Source organism: Peromyscus maniculatus, chromosome 21 (assembly GCF_049852395.1).
Source record: "Peromyscus maniculatus bairdii isolate BWxNUB_F1_BW_parent chromosome 21, HU_Pman_BW_mat_3.1, whole genome shotgun sequence".
In the NCBI taxonomy this organism is placed as follows: domain Eukaryota; kingdom Metazoa; phylum Chordata; class Mammalia; order Rodentia; family Cricetidae; genus Peromyscus; species Peromyscus maniculatus.
In genome coordinates this window covers 40,104,892-40,123,438 of record NC_134872.1, presented here as the reverse complement: position 1 = coordinate 40,123,438, position 18,547 = coordinate 40,104,892, and the positions used below count along the sequence as shown (strand labels likewise).

Genomic DNA, 18,547 nt, shown 5'->3' with positions numbered 1-18,547 from the left:
TAGTCCCAGACAGAATCCAGACAAATGTTCTTCATCCAAGAGTGCCCAGGCTCTAGCAACTCCAGTTACAGGGGTGACTGCTCCTAGATATACCAAGTCCTCAAGTACAGGAGGGGGGTCCTGGTCCCCAATCAGTCACATGATTGTCAGAGGTGAGACCAGCAGAGGCGAGGCGTCAGGCCAGGTGCTGGGCATGAGCCCTCGGCATAGGGATTTAAGGAAGGAAACCACTGAGGCTGAAAATAAAACTTTAATGTGCACAAGGAACCCCATTTTAATGATGGACAGAGAGAGCAAGGTACAGGGCAATGGGGAGGGTGGACAGTGGCCAAGAAGGAGGCCCAGGAAGCCAGAATGGTAGAGACAAGAGCCCAGGAGAGAAGAGGTCGCTGAGCAGGCAGGGAGTTCAAGGGTAGGGACTGTCGGGGAGACAAGGACCCCAGTGGCACCAGTCTGGCTTCACTGGGCTGGGCCGCCTCCAGCCTCCATTCTTTACCGCCTACAGTTCTTTCTTGCTGGAGTCCAGAGCTGGGCAAATTTGCCCTTATCCCTTTAAACGTCTTTCCAAGGGCTGAAGTACTGACCCTGTGAAGAGGAGAAAAGCAGCCTGTAATGGCCTGGCCCCAGTACTGCCCTCTGTCCACGGGTCCCTGCACTGGTGGTGTCCATTCAACATCTACCGGAGAGGCCTCCTTCCTCCCAGTGTTGTGACACTAAGACCAAGGCCCAGGGACCAGATACAGTAGGTCAACAGGCCACCTGACTGCAGTGCCCAGAGGGCTCAGCCAGGGTCCCATCTCCTGCTACTACCAGCCCAGGGGGGTGGGACGAAGATGGTATCTGTGTACACTCAGCCAGGCTCCAATCACTTCACTTCCTCCTTAGGACAAACGATGCTTCCACCAGAGGCCAGTGGATCTGGTGAGGTCTGAGTTCCAGATTGCTTTTTCTCAGGGACTTGCGAAATTTGAGCACTAAGCCACAGCCTGTGGCCAGTGTGTCAGCCTCAAGTCAGGGGTTAGAGGGAATTGTAAGGGAGGAGTCAGGGAGAGGCAAGATGGGAACAGGGAGTCCAGCTGTCTCCAGTAAGGGCTTGGGGGCTCAGGGCCAGCCCAACAGGGCACACTTATTGGAGAAGTGGGGGGTGGAAGGGAGTGTGCAGATGGGGATCGCTTTGTGCCAAGGAGTGATGCTGGCTGTGAGCCCTGATTTTCACATTCACTCAAGCTGCTTGCATGATGGGGCAAGCTACTGACCCTCTGGAGCCTTCAGAGAGTCTGCTCATCTGTAAAACGGGCTTCTAACAGTCCCTGCCTCCTAAGGGTTCTTCAGGTTCCTGTAGAAAAGGATCTTCACTCAGGAAACTTTTGCTAAAATAGTACTACCTAGATGAGCTGAGCCAATCTGAGAACAGAGCTTTCTCCTACAGAAGGCAGAGTGGATGCTGCAGATGTGAGGAGTGAGTGACGGGCACTTGCTCAGCTTGCACAAGGCCCTAGGTTCAAGTACTACCACCACCAAACCAAACCAAACAGAGCAGCCTGGGAAATGCTCTTCACAGAGCAAGAGGCCAGCTGAGGTCTACAGGACAAGTGGACAGGAGGGGGACAGCTGTTGCCTCTGGTGTCCCTTCCTGGCTGTTCATGACAAACCGGTCTTGCTCAGCTCTCCAAGGCTGAGTTTCTCTTTGTATTTGTTCATAAACAGGCCTCCCTATGTTCCCTTCTGCATCCCCTCCCTGGGTCCTGGATTAAGAACCAAGGTCCCCCGAGACATCCCCACCCTCCACCACACTGCCCACTCCACCCTCTCCCTCTGGAGTCCAGCAGCTGCAGTGGGGGTGGATGTACTGCTGGATCTGGCAAGCCCCACTGACTGACCACTTCCCTTCCCTCCCAGGTCCAGGGGATTATGGGACACCACCTGGGGCTGACAGTGAGCCAGCAGGTCCTGCCAGCGGATGTAGGTCTGGGTGGCGAGGTCCTTGAGTTTGGTCCGGTGCATGGCCTGGGGGCTCTCCCGGATATGGGTGCTGATGTGACGGTCCAACTGCATGCACAACAGCTGCAGCTCACCCTGAAGAGGAGATGGAGGAGGCGTGACATAAGCCAGGCATATTCTGGAGGCCGTGCAAGAAGGCGAACTAAGTCAGAAAGGGAGTGTTATCTCTGAGTGACTGCTGGGAAGCTGGGTAGGAAAGGGAGGAGAGGCGGAGGGCAGCTTCAAGGGGCAGGTCAGCATCTTTTGGAATGGCTTTTGAGACATGGTGGGAGGAAGGGGCTCTGGCAGCCCTCGCCACTTTTTTCTTGGCCTCTCACTCTGTGGTTCCTGATGGAAGGCTGGTTCCACCCTGGCTGTTACGGGCCCGCATTCCTTGATGCGGTAGATACTACCGAGACCCCAACCCTACCCTGCTCCAGCATCTTGGGAGACTCACCCACTGATCTGGAGTGATATCCTGGCTACTGACCACCACCCCAGCCAGTGTCAGGAGGCTGTGGCACAGATAGCAGACCTAAGAGAGAGAGAGAGAGCACAAAGATGCTCATCTGAGCCTGGGAAGGTTCCTTTTCTCAGCACACAGCAACAGCTCTCACAAAAGCATCTTCAAGGAAGGCCTGCATGAACAGAACTTGGCCTCAGTGTCTCAGAGTTGTGACTGTCCCAGTAGGCTGTACCCACATTCCTTGTCACTAACGACTGATCCCCAAATGCCTGCCACCCAGAAAGCCATACCACCCCCAGCCTCACTCTGGAACTCCTGGAGTGAAAGTCCAGAGGGTCTGTGTACTCCGCCCTCTGCAAGGTCTGTTTGCTGAGACAGTGGTCAGTGACTGAGGTGAAACTATGCCCTGTGTAAGCTCTAAGGCCCCACCTTGGAAATATACAGCGGATAAGCACCTCACAAACCCAGACACAGCAGGACGCTGGGGAGGGGAGGGGAGGCCAGTGGGAGCTACCTGCATACCTTCCCCACCAAGTCCACCCTCACTCTTTTTTTTTTTTTTCTGGTTTTTTGAGACAGGATTTCTCTGTGTAGCTTTGGAGCCTGGGAACTCACTCTGTAGACCAGGCTGACCTCGAACTCACAGAGCTCTGCCTGCTTCTGCCTCCCAAGTGCTGGGATTAAAGGCGTGCGCCACCACCACCTGGCCCACACTCACTCTTGCCACTAGAAACTTCAGAGGTAAAAACAGAACAAAGGCCAGGTATGATGGAGCATACCTACAATCCCTAACTTGAAAGCTAAAGCAAGAAGATCACAAGTTCAAGGCCAGCCAAAGCTACAAAGGAAGAAGAGCCTGTCTCAAAAACAAAAGAAAATATACAACAATGAACACAAGAAAGAGACAAAAAGAAAAAGAAGAAAATTAGGACAAAGGCCAGTTCTACTGAATGAGAGAAGGGATTAGGTCCAAGACACCCCGGGTCCTCTACTGGAGGTGTTCGATTAGGGGGCATCTGCCTGCTATGCAAAGAAAACGGACTGTCGTTCTGGCAGACGAAGGGTCGCTGACATCAGGCAGCCTGCTCTTGGCACTGTGGACTCCTGTCAGCAGGCACACCACCTCTACACAGAGGTCTTTCATCCCTGTCCTCTGGCTCCTTTTCCATCTAAGATAAGGAGAACGGCGGCACACTGAGGCCTGGGGAAGAGAAGGGATCAAAGAGGAAAGCCCGGGATGGCCAGGAGGGCTCTCAACCGGCCCCAGGGCCCTCTGTGGCTGCTTCCTTGCCTTTATAGTCCTGCCCTTCTGGATCGCCAGATAGTGGCCAAGAAACAAGGGCATCATTTTTGCATGGACCCAGGAGCCTTCCCGAGAACCACCTCTATAGGTACTCAACTTGGCACCATGTACTGACTTCTTGAGACCAGTGTATCCTGTGGAGAAACGCCACCTGGGCTCCCAGGGCAGCGCCTGCCTCCTGAAGACAACCGCAGAATAGCCAAAGCCTCCAGGGGACCTGACTCACAGGTTGACCAGGTGAGGTGTCAGTGGGGGGCCTACACACGCGGCAACAAAGAAACAAAGTGGAAAGGGTAGGCCTCCAGGAGGGCCGCCATGGGGAGGGCCGCCATGGGGAGGGCCGCCATGGGGAGGGCAATATCCAAGCTTTCTAAACTGGACTCCACCTGCCATCCCTGCCCCCTCCTCCTTGGGCTGCCTGGTGCTGGCCACCCCAGCATTAAAATCAGAGTCCCAGGGTACTCAGTCGACCCCTCTGTTGTATAGGCTCAGGCCTGCCCACCTCAACTGTCCCTTGACTAAGAGCTTCTACTCAGCACCAGGAGGAGCTTTGAGAGGCAATGGATGATTTGCTTAACAAATACCAAATCTCAGCTGCGCAGGACACCAACAGGGAAAGAGTTCTTCTGCTTCTGGAGAGACCGTGGTGGGGCTGCAGGGAGGAAGTGACTAAACCAGAGTGGGCCTCGAAAGGACAGGAGGATTGGAGGCGAAAACGGCCCTGTGGGGGAGAGGCAGCAGATTACAACACCAGATCCTGGGGCTGATGCAAGAGACAGGTGGAGCATAGGGAGGAGGAGGCAGGGCTGGTCCGCCAGGTAGCTGGCTGGGCTTGAACAGGGTAAGGGAGGGCATGGCTTGGGGACAGGGCTGGCTGCAGAGGGAGTGAGCAGGGTTGTGTTGTGGGGGGCTGATGAGAGGTTCTTGGGGGAAACTGGTGATAGAAGGCAGCAGCATCTGGTGTGGGTTGAACACACCAGTGCGTACAGGCTTTCTGGGACAAAAGATTGCAAGGTGTGCCTTTCATATTCCCCCCCCCCCCCCCCCCCCCCCCCCGCCACACACACACAGGGTTTCTCTGTGTAGTTTTCGTGCCTGTCCTGGATCTCACTCTGTAGCCCAGGCTGGCCTCGAACTCACAGAGATCCACCTGCCTCTGCCTCCCGAGTGCTGGGATTAAAGGCGTGCGCCACCACTACCTGGCACCTATCATATTCTTTTTGCTGTCTTCCATACCATGTGGATGGTGTGTGTGTGTGTGTGTGTGTGTGTGTGTGTGTGTGTGTGTGCGTGTGTGTGTGTGTGTGTGTGTGTGTGTGTGTGTGTGTGTGTGTCCTAGAGCGAAACTCAGGAGCAAGTAAGTAAAGCACACACTCTTCCCCTGAGCCGCATCCTCAGCCCACATCCTCTTTTCCCCACTGATGAATGTGGGGGTGGTGGTAGCTGGAGAGATGGCAGCTGCCAGTTGGAAGGCTCACAACCACCTGTAACTCCAGCTCCAAGGGATTCCCATGCCTTGGCCCTCTTGAGCATGCACACTGTATGCATGTGTACATACCCCCATACACGCACATACACACAATCAAAAATAATAAAAAAAGTCTGAGGGATGTAGTGGTATATGTGTTTAATAACAGAATTCGTGGAGGGTAGAGGCAGGTGGATTTCTGTGAGTTTGAGGCCAGCCTGGCCTACATAGTGAGTTTTAGGCTATTCAGGGCTACACAGTGTGACCCTGTTTCAATAAATAAATAGATAGAAATGTGGAATAACAGAGAAAAAGAGACCATGAGGTTGTGAGGAAGCAAGGTGGTGGGTTGTACAGGGAAGGGGTGAGGAAATGGAAAGGAAAGGGAGAAAGTAATGTGATTACATTTTAATTTAAAAATTAAAATATTTTACATAAATAATAAAAATCTTTTTTTGAAAAAAAAAAAGGACTATTTCTGGAAACTGGGGACATAGCTCATTTAATACAGTGCCTGTCTAGCATGCAGGAGGCCTCAGGTTCAATTCCCAGCACTAGAAAACGTGGCCTGGTATCACATGCCTGTAATTCCAGCATTCCTTAGAGGCAGGAGGATCAGAAGTTCAAAGTCATCCTTAGCTACACAGTGAGTTCAAGGATAGCCTGTACTACCTGAGACCTTGTCTCAAAAAAAAAAAAATCTGTATAATATGTATATTTTAGTGATAGAGTCAGAATACACCACATTTGTTGAAGATTCTTTAACAGAACACTGCCTGCTTTAATTCAGCCTAACTAGGTTTGGGGGAAGAGAGGAACATGACCTTGGAAAGCAGCTGAGGCCCCTTTTTGACAGGGCAAAGCACTTGGCATAGAGCAAACGGATGGCGAGAGGTGGCAGAGGATGCCAAAGAAAACATCCAAGCACGATGGAGCAGGGGGAGGGGCGCTGCCTGGGGAAGCCGGGAACTACCCTCTGAGGTGTGAAGGGTGGCTACAGGGTGGGGGAGGGCCAAGGATCCAGTGCCTCCTCACCCCAAACCCTTTCTCTTGTAAATGCCTTTCTCTAGTGCACCGCCCCCACCTGAAGACGGCCTGCCCCAAGCTCAGTTGTGGATGTCTTTGCATGATCTGGGCTGCAGGATTTATCTTCCAAGGTGGAGGCTTAGGCCTTAGGCTACCAGGAACGCCCTGGAGGAAGACTTCAGGATGACGGACGAGGCCGCCAGTGTATTTACCCTGTGCAGTGGGGGTTCACTAAGGGAAAAAATTAGCAGTGTACAGATCAAGTTTCACAATACAGCTCTCATACAGATTCCCATAATTCAATCTTCAAGGAAAACCCCAGATAAACTATTCTGAGCTTTTTTTTTTTTTTGGTCTGGATGTGGGGAGGAGGAGGAGGGTGTTCACCACATTTTCTAACCCATTTCGCCAAAGGAAAAATCCAAATGCATTGCGGCCTGGGGGTTGGTGTGTTTTCACCCTTGCAAGAGAGGGCCCTTAGGTTAGACTCTGACTCAACTGGAGGTCTTAGGGCTCTAACCTACTCAGGGCAGGCAGATGCTGAGCCCTGCCAGTACATTTTAGAGGGGAAAAAAAAAAGATTTTTGGTTTGGGATGTTGCTCAGTGGCAGAATCCTGGTCTAGCAAAGGTAAGGTCTGAGTCTCATCCTTAGTTCCTCCAATACAAAATAAGGGTATGGTGACACATGCCTTTCATCCCAGCATGGGGGTGGGGGGTGGGGCAGGACTGTCTCAAAAAACCAAACCAAAATAACCAACAACACCAAGTTTCAGTGTGGACATTGGCCATGCCTAGCTTCTCCTTTATTTCCTCAACACCACGCAGGTAAAGGTCTCCTTTGTGGAGACAAAGAGTGGTCGGTTTCTTGGTGTCAGTTGGGAAGCAAACCTTCTGCAGGGACTTGGGGTCCTGGGCCTGGAGCAGGCACAACCTGAGACCCTTCCTCTAAAACGCCACTGCCTGGGGGACCTGCGGTGGGCTAGGGGTGCAAAGCAGGTGTGCTGGGCAGCCAGGGCTCATCTCAGTGGGAGTAGGATGTATGTAAAGAGAAGAGTCATATTTCCCTTTCTGTGACAGTGACCAATTTCTGAATTTAGTAAGCCTGTTCCTGTCCTGGCTGGCACCACAGAGATTAAGCAGGAAGTGGTGGCCAGAGGACAGGACGTGGGCTGTGGGCTATGCAGCCCCCACCAGATTACCCCTCTGCCCTTTTCCTCTACCTTTGGGACCACAAGGTGGCCTTTTCCCCAATCCAAGGGTGGCCCCTTCCAGGTCTCAGCCTCGCGCGCGCGCGCGCGCGCGCGCGCGCGCGCGCGCGCGCGCGTGTGTGTGTGTGTGTGTGTGTGTGTGTGTGTGTTTCTGTGTGTGTGTGTGTGTGTTTCTGTGTGTGTAGCTGGGGGGTGGGGTTAGTATGGTTTTGGAGTCAGTCTTCCCTGGTGGTGGGCTGCAATGTCCAGGCCTCATATCTTGTTTGGAGCAGCAGGACCCCAGCCAGTTAAGGAGCCCAGCCCCTCATGCGCAAACATGAATCCAGGCTGGGAAAGCACAGTGGGAAAGAGATCCAGGAAGCCTCAGCCAAGGACTCAGAAGAGAGAGGCAGAGGGTGAAGAACAGGACGTGTCTGGACCCAATACTGACAAGCCAAGGCGGTGCTGTCCCTGGGCCACATTGCCAGCAAGGCCTTTGCTTCCATTTCCTGGGTCTCTCCCTGGAGTCTGGTGGGGCTCTTCGCAGAAGCTCATTGTGGCACGTCTCATGCCTGCCCTCCCCCAGATCAGAACCCAGGGATGAAAGGATCACAAGGCTTGTCCCCCAGCAGATAACAGGCAGGTGGCAGGCCCCTCTGGTTCTGTTCCAATTAGTTCTGGTCTCAGGAATCACTCAAGTCTCCTGGGGCAAGTGGAACTCATTTGCAAGTTTCTGTCAAATGAGACAAAAGGGAACATGGGTGGACATTTCCCAGGAACTTCATCCTTCAGGAAATCCCCTACGAGCTAATGCCAAGGGGGTAGGCTGGGTTACTTACGCCAAAGGGCAGACAGAGAAGGGAGTTCCAGGAAGCCACTTTCTCTAACCCAGCAGCAGTTTCTCCCTACCTCAGGTCATAACCGAGGATGTAGTCTTACCCTGGAGTCTTTAGATGGACCCTTTCCTCAGAGGCTGCCAGGCAGAAGGGGACTATAGACTTTCCATGGACAAGAGGACCCTGTGGAGGCAGGCCCAGCCAGGCTCTGGGCAGCTGCTGGGACTGGGGAGAAGCGAGGTTGGCCAGAGGAAGGCGGATGAGGGCGATGCACGTGGCTCTCTAACTCACCCTGCAGGTGTCTGCATATCTGCTCAGCAGCACCAGGATGCCAGGACTACCTCTTTGGTTTCTGCCTTTGACATCACAGGCCCTGGCTGGTGGCTACTCTGGGGAACATGCATTCAGCTCAGTCTCTAAGGTCTGGAGGCCCAGCCTGGCTTGACAACTGATCCCAGGAGACTCCTGCACTCTGTGCCACTCCTGCCACATGTGGGTCCTCTGGGGACAGACAAGCGCGCATGTGCAGAAGATGAGCTTTAGAACCAACCTACTTCGAGACTGAAGCTGCACCGATCACTGGATTACCCGCGGTGAGAGGTGGACCATGATTCATTTGCTTTTTTTAGATTAATTTAAATCTAGTGTCACAGCATCCTGATCCAATGAGACAAACAGAGAAGGAAGGCCTGGGACCCTATGTCTTGGCATATGTGGAAGCTCAAGCTTGGCTAGATCCCAACATGTCCAGTTAGGGGAGGCACGGCAAGAAGCAGATGTCTGGGTCCTCCCCCTTCATCAGGAAAGGCTGTGTGTGTGTGCATGTGTACACTTGTGTACACTTGTGTAACCTCTCTAAATGGGGCTGACACTGCAGAAGAGAGCAGAGGCCCCTGGATGTTCTAGAGACAGGACACAGAGACCAGGCTATTCCTAGGGTAGATGGGGACATTGGCCTGTGCCCAAGGGCATGGTCCAGGTGCTCCTTCAGGGCTTGGGCAAACAATAACAGTATCATTAGTCCTGAGTAACCCTGAGGGAGGGCCACGAACAGGCCCCAAGCCAAGAGCTTCAGCTCAAGCAGAGCAGCCGGGCTCTCTCTTGTGTGTTGCTGAAGCACAAGCCACGCATGTTTCTAACGACACCTGAACACTGGCACATGGCACCTGCCATCTTGGATCTGTAGGATGCCATTTCTCCCGTTTCTAGTGGCAAACGGCACAAGCTGCTCCCCTTGTCCATGCAGCTCCAGTTTCAAGGTTATATATTCCCTGACCTTGGCCTTGGCAGGCACTAGATTAGCAACGGAGCGGCGGGCTGCAACCAAGGTTCCATTCCGAAAGAAAAGCTGGCTTCCAAAGAGACTCTGCCCAGGACAGGGGGCTGGTCACTAGCTCTTTCAAGTAGGAAGTGATGAGGACACATGATTAACTGCTAGGAAATGAGACGTGTGACATAATACCCTTTCCTAGACCAGAGTCCCTGAAGATACACGGTCAAGAGGTCAGGCAGCAGACGTCACAGACACAGCCTGCCAGAGTCACCACTGGGCTGGCCAGGCAGGCCACCCTATTCTGTAAATGAAAGTGATGGGCCGGGAGGATGGGTGGAGCCCTAAAAATGGAACAGGGATGAGGCTGCTTTAGGGTGACAGGGGACAGGCTGGCAGCCTTTAGACAGGAACAGGACTTCCGGCTCAGCTGCTGGGAACAACCACTAAATGAAAAGTTGTTCCCTGGACCCCAGCTGCGTCAGGAGGCAGAGGTCTCCTCCCAGGGTGCTGGAGGATCTGAGAGGCCCAGGATGCACCCTCACACCCTCCACTTCCTCAGAGCATGAGCTCAAGCCTGTCCTACCTTTCCAGAAAATGAGTTCTGAAACCCCAGACCCCTCACAGTGGGATCCTCTTGTAAGCCCTACCTAAACTCTGAGAATGGACCCAAGGGGCTTCTGCTCCTGCTGTGAGGACTGAGTGGGAGCTGGGAGGCTTTGGCACAGGGGACAGGGATAGGACACAAGCAGGAGGGGTGAGGGAGGGCAGTGCTGAAGTGAAGCCATCTCAGACAGCTGGACCAGGTCTGGGCTCCAGAGGGAGGAACCACAGGACTGCGGGCAAATCGACAGAGTGACCCCTCCCTGTCCACCCTTCCCCGCTCGCTTCCTTTAGGGGTGGGGCTGGGGGCAAGTAAGACGACCAGCAGTAACAGTAGCTCTTCCTGCTTCTCCAGCTGGAAACAGAGACCCTGATCCCATGGGAGTCTGGACGGAAAACCTAGCTCTGTGAGGGGCCCAGAATCTCTGGCTATAGGAATCTGATGTGTGACTGTGTGTGAGTCCAGGCTTAGACACATGCATGAACCTTAGCACGCGGGCCTGAGGGCATGAGTGAGCATGTGGAGCTCTGCAAGGAGAAACTGGAACTGGCCATCTGCACAGAGAGCTGGATTCTCTCAAAGCCCGTGACAGAAGAACAGGGCGTGTTGTGCAGCCCAAAGTTTCTGGGTACCTAGGATGTACCCCTTCCTTTGTAAGAGTGGCCTGGCTTCCTGTCCCCTACATTTAGGCCAAAATGTTCCATGGTGGTGTCTACAGAGTTGACTCCAGCAGAATACATGTGACCTGGGCCAGCCAATCACAGTCCATGCCACGCCAGTGAGCCTTGACTCTGGGACAGAAGCTCTTTCTTTACCCCTGGCCAGGGTGGCCGAGGAAAGGAGGTCAACCTAGGGTTTCACTCACAGGCAGGAGAGAGCCTGGGAATGCACCCTAAGGTAGAGCCAAGCACTGGGGTGAGAAACACTGGGGCTTGGGGACACACTGTGTGTAGTTCTGGGTTCAGCTAAGCCTGAGGAGTCACCCGAGGATGATCAGGAACCATATTTCCATCCAAAGAGGCCCAGGAAGACAAAAGGGAGGGACCGACGGTGAAAAGGTAGGAGCCGAGAGCAGCTGAGAAGGCCATGACTCTGGGAGGGAGCCGTGTCCACTTCTCCCTCGTCAGTCAGGGCTTAGATGCAGCACCTAAGAGAGAGCTCCTACACCCAGCTCTGGCCTGACTCAGGCCTGGAAGAGGGAAGCAGAGGCCAGGCTGGGCATAGGGCTGGCAGGAAGGGTCCCTCACGTGGCTCACTCCTGCTCAGGTCTGGCATTTCAATGGAGGCCTGCGGCTGAGGCGGACTGGGGACCCAGCCTCACAGGCATCTCTAAGTTCATGAAGGCAGTGCACATGCCATGGGTTAAGTGAACTGTTATAGACCTCCAGAGTTCAACAGATGGGAAGTAGAAGCTGGGAAGATGCAAGGCCAAGGCCATCAGCATGCAGGGTGCTGGGGTTTGGTCTTTAGGGCTGTAAGTGATGGTAAAGTTAGAGTATGATTATAACAGGGCCAGAGTGATGAAGAAACCCAGACAAGAGCCCCAGGACAGAAGCTGATGAGTCCCCTGCCCATGGACAGGTCCTAAGAGGTCCTCCAGAGCACAGGGCTGACTGGGGTGAAAGAGGGAGCAAGCCAACCCTCCGGCTGGTTGGGCTTGAATAAAGGCTCCCTGGGACCCCACCCTGCCTCCTGGGCTTAACCCTGTCACTGCAAGCCTTGCTCATGTTCTTGCAAAGAAGCCAGATTTCTGGGAACCAGGCAAAGCTGGCCTGGGCCTGGGCCTGAGTCTACAGTACCTAGACTTGCATGTAGTTCAACTCATCTACAGGGTCAGCTTCTCAGAGGCCACCAGATTGATGACAAAATACAGCTAATGCTTCTCATTTGGAGGAAGGAAGATGCAACAAAACCACAAGCTGGCCAGGAAGAACTCAGGAGTCTGCATGTCTATTTTCCATTCCTCAAATCCAGTTTCCTCCTGGAGCTCTTAACCTTGTCCTGACCCAAGTTTACAGCATTGTGTGTGTGTGTGTGGGGGGGGGGTTGCTGAGGGGGCTCCTGCACTTTCAGGTGAGAAAGGGCAGGCAGAGAGGCTCCAGGATCCACTTACTTGTCTTTGAAGATGATACAGGCTCAGGCCAAGCCCCAGGGAACACACATTCCCTTGTTGGGGTTGGAAGTCCCAGCAAGAGAGGCCAGAGAGGAGCACAGAGTTGCCAGAGGGCCGCCAGCCCTGTGCTGTCCCTGCAGCGAGAGCTGGTCTCTCCCTACCACAACCTCCCATTACGGCAGTTCCTGGCAGGGTCAGCCAGCCCAGGGACAGACAGCTGCAGTCTGGAGGGGCAGCGGCAGAAGCAGCAGAACTTGTTCACCAAGTCTCTCACCACACCTGGCACACCACAAGGGTTTACAGGAGATGCACACAGGGCACTTGCACACAAACACAGGGCAGGCCCACGCCCTCTGCACAAGCTGGGCAGACACACACCTCCACAGAGCAGCAGCCGGCTGGGGCCTACCCCCAGCATCACCCACAGGCAAAAGCACACCCCACCCCCAGAAAATCACTTCTTTGCAAACAGTGCTCCTCCTCCATAAACAAGCATTCCCCAGGCCTCTGCTGCACCCATGGCGGCAGCCTGGGAACTTACACGGAGTGCATGCACCTGCAGGAGGCTGACCCATGGAGTCCCCGGTGAGCCTCCAGCTGTCATCCTTGGAAGGCATCCACTATCAGGCTGGGAGGAGGCACACGGCAAAAAGGAAGTCGGCTCCCAGTGCCAAGCTGGCCTCTCTATCCTCAGTTTTCATTCCACAATGGGAGACGGTTTAACTTCCTCAAATTTAACCAACTAGAGACACTCCCATCCTACCATCAAGATTCTGGTTCCCTGTACCTTCCAAATCTCTAGGTGGGGGAAGGAACCTCACGAATACAGCATCTGGGCTGGGCTGTAGCTCAGTAGCAAGCACATGCTTAACATGTGACAGGGTATGATATTCAGCAGGATCAGAAAAAAGTGCAAGTATGTATATATACATATGTGTACACACACATACATATACATACATATGTATTTATAGACTTATGCATAGTAAATACATACACACACAGCAATAGACCTGGGAGAAAAAGCAAAAATGATTTGGAAACTGTGGTTAAACAGGAACAAGAAATATAACGGCAGATTTAACAAGATCAAAACATCAACCACCTCTATAAAAGTGAATGGATCACAACTCAACTCCAAGAGTGGACATAATGTAACTAGGCTAAATCTGGCCACATTCAGATAACACCTACTGTAGTTGAAACCAAATGCCCCCAGGAACCCCTGGTGCTGGGCTGGAGGGCTGAAAGGAGGAGAAAATTAAGTCAAGTTATGCAACGTTTTTTTGTCTGCAGCCAGAAGGCCAGTCTCACAGGGGCCTGGGAAGGAGCTGTCTCTGGCAGAATCATGTCCCTGGGCCAAAAGGAAGCATTGGGAGGCCAGCCCTGGTGTTATTATACTTTCCTCTGTGTAAACACTGTCGCCTCCCACCTGGCTTTGACAGACAGGATGCCTGCCTTTTGCTAGGCGGTGCCAGGATGCCAGACCCCAAGCATCTTCTCACCTAGATGTTTATTCTACTCTGGGAAAGGCCAGCGTAAGCCAGGCAAGCCAGGGCACAGATAGCCATCAAGGAGATCAGCACTGTATATAAATGTCTAGAGATGGTGTCTTGTTATGTTGCCCAGGCAGGAATTGAACTCCTGGGCTTGAAGAATGAATTTCCTTGCCTCAATTTTTTTGTTGTTGTTTTTTGAGACAGGGTTTCTCTGTGAAACAGTCCTTGCTGTCCTGGAAGTCACTCTGTAGACCAGGCTGGCCTTGAAATCACAAGAGACCTGCCTGCCTCTGCCTCCCAAGTGCTGGGATTAAAGGTGTGTGCTACCACCAAATGGCTCAATTTCCTGAATAGCCTGGACTAGGGGTGCTAGGCACTGAGCCTGGCACTTTAAAATGCTAAATCTTATACTTTAATCATATAAAGCTCCTTTTACCCTTTTTGGTGGTGCAGAGGATTGAACACAGGACCACACACATACCAGGTAAGCCTGCTACTACAGAGTTAGACTCTGGCCCCCACAGAAAGCCTTCTTTTCCAAGCGGATTTTTGTATGTGCTAATAGCATGGTAAGCGACTTTGGTCCTGCTAGGACAAACAGCCTTCTTGGGAACCCAGCCTGCCCCTGCCGCCAGTCCAGAGCTCCCCTCCCTGCCCCCACAGAGTGGAAGCCGGAGCCGTGCTTCTTTTGTTAAAGAACTTGGTGGTTAGCTTTCCCAGGCAGGAACCTCGCTAACTTATAATTACCAACAATGCCCTGTGATTGGTGCTCTCATTACTCAAGGTAATACTTCTGAAGTCCAGAGTTCCATAAATGCTTGTGGTCTTAATGATACAAGGATATTAAGAGACCTGGGGGCTGCCACTGGTCAAAGGCAGAGCAGAGGGAGGGGCAGGAGAGCAGATGGCCACAGGGAAGAGAGGGATGAAACACAATTCATTAGTTCAGTCTTTCACTTAGTGGCAAAAACATGCAATGCTGAGACACACAACCAACCGTGCCCACAATCCAGCTAGACAGCCGGCCGGACATGCAAAGGGACAACCGTGGAGCCACGTTGTGCCCTTGCCTCTTCTCTGGGGGAGGGAGGAGGTGGGAAGACCAGGAGAAGAGCCTGCAGAAGTGTTTATTTGCAGGGGTGGAGGAGGGCTGTGACCCCTGCAGTGTAGGGCAGGAAATCTCCCAGACAGGAGTGTATTTAGCGTGGGACAGGCAGAAGCTCGGCATGGCAGCCTCAAAGGCGGAGAAGAAGCTGTCTCCTTCATGCACCATCACCTCCAACTGACCTGAACTCTGGCCTCAGTTTCCCCATTGCACTCAAGAAGCAAAAAGGCAAAGACTTTGAGCTCTGGGGATGAAAGGCTGCTCCATCCCAGACCACCACTCCCTGTAAAATAGGGCGGATGACGCCGCTGCTCATTTTGGCTGGTGAGTAGCCCCATCTCATCTTTGAAGATGAAACATGCTCAGGTCTAATGAGGAGTCAGTTGGCTGAGGTGGAGTGGGACCTAGTCACCTGCCCGGCCTGGCCCCTCCCAGTCACCACAGCACCCAGCCCGGGGCACAGAACTGGAACCATTTCACACTTCTCTCTACCCTGGTACCCCACTAGTCCCCCCGGTCCCGACCCCTGGTCCCGATCGCCTCCGCTCTTGGCTACTTCACCAGCAGAGGTCAAGGTCAAGGGGAGCCCAGAGGCTCTGCAGTGGTCTTGGCTGCAGCACAGGGGTCCTGAGGGCCACCCCAGCCCCACCTGCCCCTCCTGCTGTCCCCGATCAGGGTACTCTGCTTTGGGGTCAGTAAGCACCCTGGATGTGCTGCTCTCCTCTCCTCCAGCTTTAAGGCCAAACTGACGATGATTTCTAATAGGTAACCAAGGAGGGAGGGGTGGCTGTGCCTGGAGCCTTCAAAATAAAGGATTCCTCAGCCTGCTCACCCTCCCATCCCCTGACACCTCCTGGCCCGACTACCAGCAGGTCAGAAATGTGGTCAGCCCAGTGGAAGCCTGGGGCCTGGTAAAAGCCACACCCCTGCTGGGCGAGGCTGTAGCCTGGCCCCAAAAGTTCCTGGATTCAGTCTCCACTCAGCCAGTGCAGACAGCAACCTCTTCTTCCTTTTTATCATACTCCTCTCCTCTGTCACCCCTGGGCCACTAATATCCAACTATGACAGACTACCCACCCAGCTGACCCCAGCTCCTTCCTAGAGTCCCCTAGCCTGTCTGTGACATCCACTCCTGTTTCCTGGGAAATACTTGGCAAAGGAAAAGGGATGTGCGGATGGCCCCCACCTTCCTGGGAGTCGGTAGTCTTGTAAAAGCACTCATTCAAATCCCAAGGCGAAGGAACCTTCCCTGCATGTTCTGAAGGGGAGTGTGCTCCGTGCACCTGGGGATTATCCTATCTTCTTAATGGTTCATTTGTGTTCATTAAGTAATTAATTCACTTATCTGATTTTCAGAGTGATGCCCAAAGGTTGGACTTCTGGATTGTTAATATTCAACCTCAGGAATGAGATTTTTGAATCCCTGCCTTGCTGAATTAGAAGATCCCTATCTCCATTCTTTATCCTGAATCTCTAACAATAGAAGAGCCCACGGAGATCCACTTGGAAGCCCCCACCCTCACTCACCTTGCTCCCTGCTCTGACACTAACCCCCGGGGTGCACGGGCCTCTGCTACCCCTAACCCACAACCTCCCAAACCAGGGTCCTCCAGCGCCTTTGACTCGCACCTAAGTTTGGCTTTCAGGAAAGCTGGTCAAGGCTCGGAAGAACTTATTTGGAAGAACTGGAGAAAGGTCAAGGGCTAAGCCTTGGTCACGATTAGTGGGAACAAACAGGAAAACCGGGATAGCTCCGTTGGTGTGCCTGGGCTCACAGCTTCACCTGCACCCACATGCACCGGTGGGCAAGGGTGCTAATTACAGGCTTGAGAGGGATATTGGGCGCCTCCTCCCTACACGAAAGGCAGCCTGCTGGCCCCCGTCCTGGAGTGGCTTGCGGTTCTGGAAGGACGAGCAGCCACAGGCCCCTCAGGCTGCGCGATGCGGACAGCCCCACCTCCCCGTTCAATGGGGCAGCAGGGTCTTGGTGAAGGCAGGCAGGGGCTGAGGTGCTTACCTTGTGGTCTAGCTCAGCGTTGGGCTTTGGCTGTTGCCCCTGACAGGATGGCAAGGTCTCAGCACCCAGACACTGCCTGAGGGACGATGGTCTCATGAGGCTGAGGAGCTGGCTGAGCAAGGCTAGCTGTGGAGGAGAAAGGAGACTGAGTGAGTTGTGGACAAGTGCTCTGGGAGACACCTTCAACTGCTGGAGAGGGTCATAACCCTAGCTTCCAGGACCTGAATCTACCTCTCACTTATGAGCTCTGTGACCTCCCTAAAATGGTCCACACCCTTTTCCTAGGAGGAGGTACATGTATATGGGTGTGTGTGTATGTGCGCGCACATAGGCAGGCACACATGTGTGTGAGCACACGCATACAGTAGCTAGCAGAGGGGGAGCCCTCCCTTAATTTGATGAATTAGGAAGCTCTCCAGAGGCTTAATTCCCTGCAAAATGAAGAGTAAGAAAGAGATTCCCTCTGCCACTGAGCTGGACCTCGGCCACCCGAGCGGCCCTTCAGCTGATAGCATAGTGTCCCCTGCATCTCTCTCTTGTCACTTAGCTTGTTGCTGTGACATGTTCAATCCACAGGAAGAAGAGAGAATGTATCTTCGGCTTTGTCTGTCCATCCTGTGAGTCAAGACCACAACTGCTCTGCCTGCCTGTCCCTAACACCTCTAAATCTTTACCACACTTTTACCTCCCACGAATTCCAAACATTGATTCTTCTAAGCCATGAAGAAGTCAGAAAAGGAGGGTCCCCCACAATATAACAGTATCCAACAATAGCAACAGCACTGTTTGTTTGAAACAAGGTCTCCCCTTGTGTCCCAAGCTGACCTAAACCTTGTGACCCTTACAAGTATGGACCACCAGGCCTGTCGTTTCTTTTAATTTTTTTATTACATGGTGTGTGTGTGTGTGTGTGTGTGTGTGTGTATACAAACAAGCTATGACATACACCCAGATGGTAGAAGATGATTTGCAGGAGTCAGTTCGTTCTTTCAACAGAGTGGGATTGAACTCAGGTCATTAAGCTTGGTGGCAAGTGCCTTTAGAGCAACAAACCCTCTGAGTGGCCCGTTTTGTTTGGTCGGTCCTGCCTGCCATGGTTCCAGGGCCTGGAACTTCCTCTGCCGACTCAGCTGGCCTCCAGCCTGCAGCACCTCCCTCCCTATGCCTCTGAGGACTGGGGTGTGTCTGCCCAGCCCTCTTTTCTTTTCCTAAAAATTCATATGATTTTCTTGTCCAACAGAATAACCAATAATTCATTCTCATCCAATATCTACATTCAGTCTTCTCAGTTTCAGAAACATCCTTTCAGTGGGTCTGTTTAGATGGGGACTCCTCTGCAAGGACTACACAGCCATTTGGTTGATGTGTTAATCTGCCAGGCACCCCACCTCCTGCTTAGCTTTGATGAAACTGCCCAATCCCTCTGAACAAAAGAGGCTTTGAATCCTTTGGGAAGGATGCTACCTGCCTCAGTCCTGAAGCCAGCCCCTCCCTCTGGTCACCCCAAACATGGGTTGGAGCAGTCTAGATAGGGTCCCAAGCAAGGACTGCCCAGAGGCCGGGGTACGGCTAGGTAGAGGCAGGCAAGTCCCAGTCCTTGCCTCTCCAGGCCATTCCTGGTCAGCCCTAGGGATAGGGAGGATGCGGCCGAAGGGGCAGTGTCGGGGTAGTT

At 53.2% G+C, this 18,547-nt stretch overlaps 1 protein-coding gene across 5 annotated transcripts in view; it reads right to left on the bottom strand.

Moving 5' to 3' along the window:
* Nucleotides 1-231: 231 nt before the first annotated feature.
* The window catches only part of Fam178b (family with sequence similarity 178 member B), a 135,030-nt gene continuing 116,714 nt past the window's right edge, over nt 232-18,547 (bottom strand). For all 5 annotated transcript variants that reach the window (XM_042265660.2, XM_042265659.2, XM_076557487.1 and 2 more), the window contains 4 exons: nt 16,876-17,001; nt 2,438-2,515; nt 1,924-2,076; nt 232-585 (listed from right to left, as the gene is read on the bottom strand). In XM_042265660.2, coding sequence (XP_042121594.2) covers nt 553-585; nt 1,924-2,076; nt 2,438-2,515; nt 16,876-17,001 — 390 coding nt within the window. In that variant the 3' untranslated portion in view covers nt 232-552. The remainder of the gene's footprint in view (nt 586-1,923; nt 2,077-2,437; nt 2,516-16,875; nt 17,002-18,547) is intronic.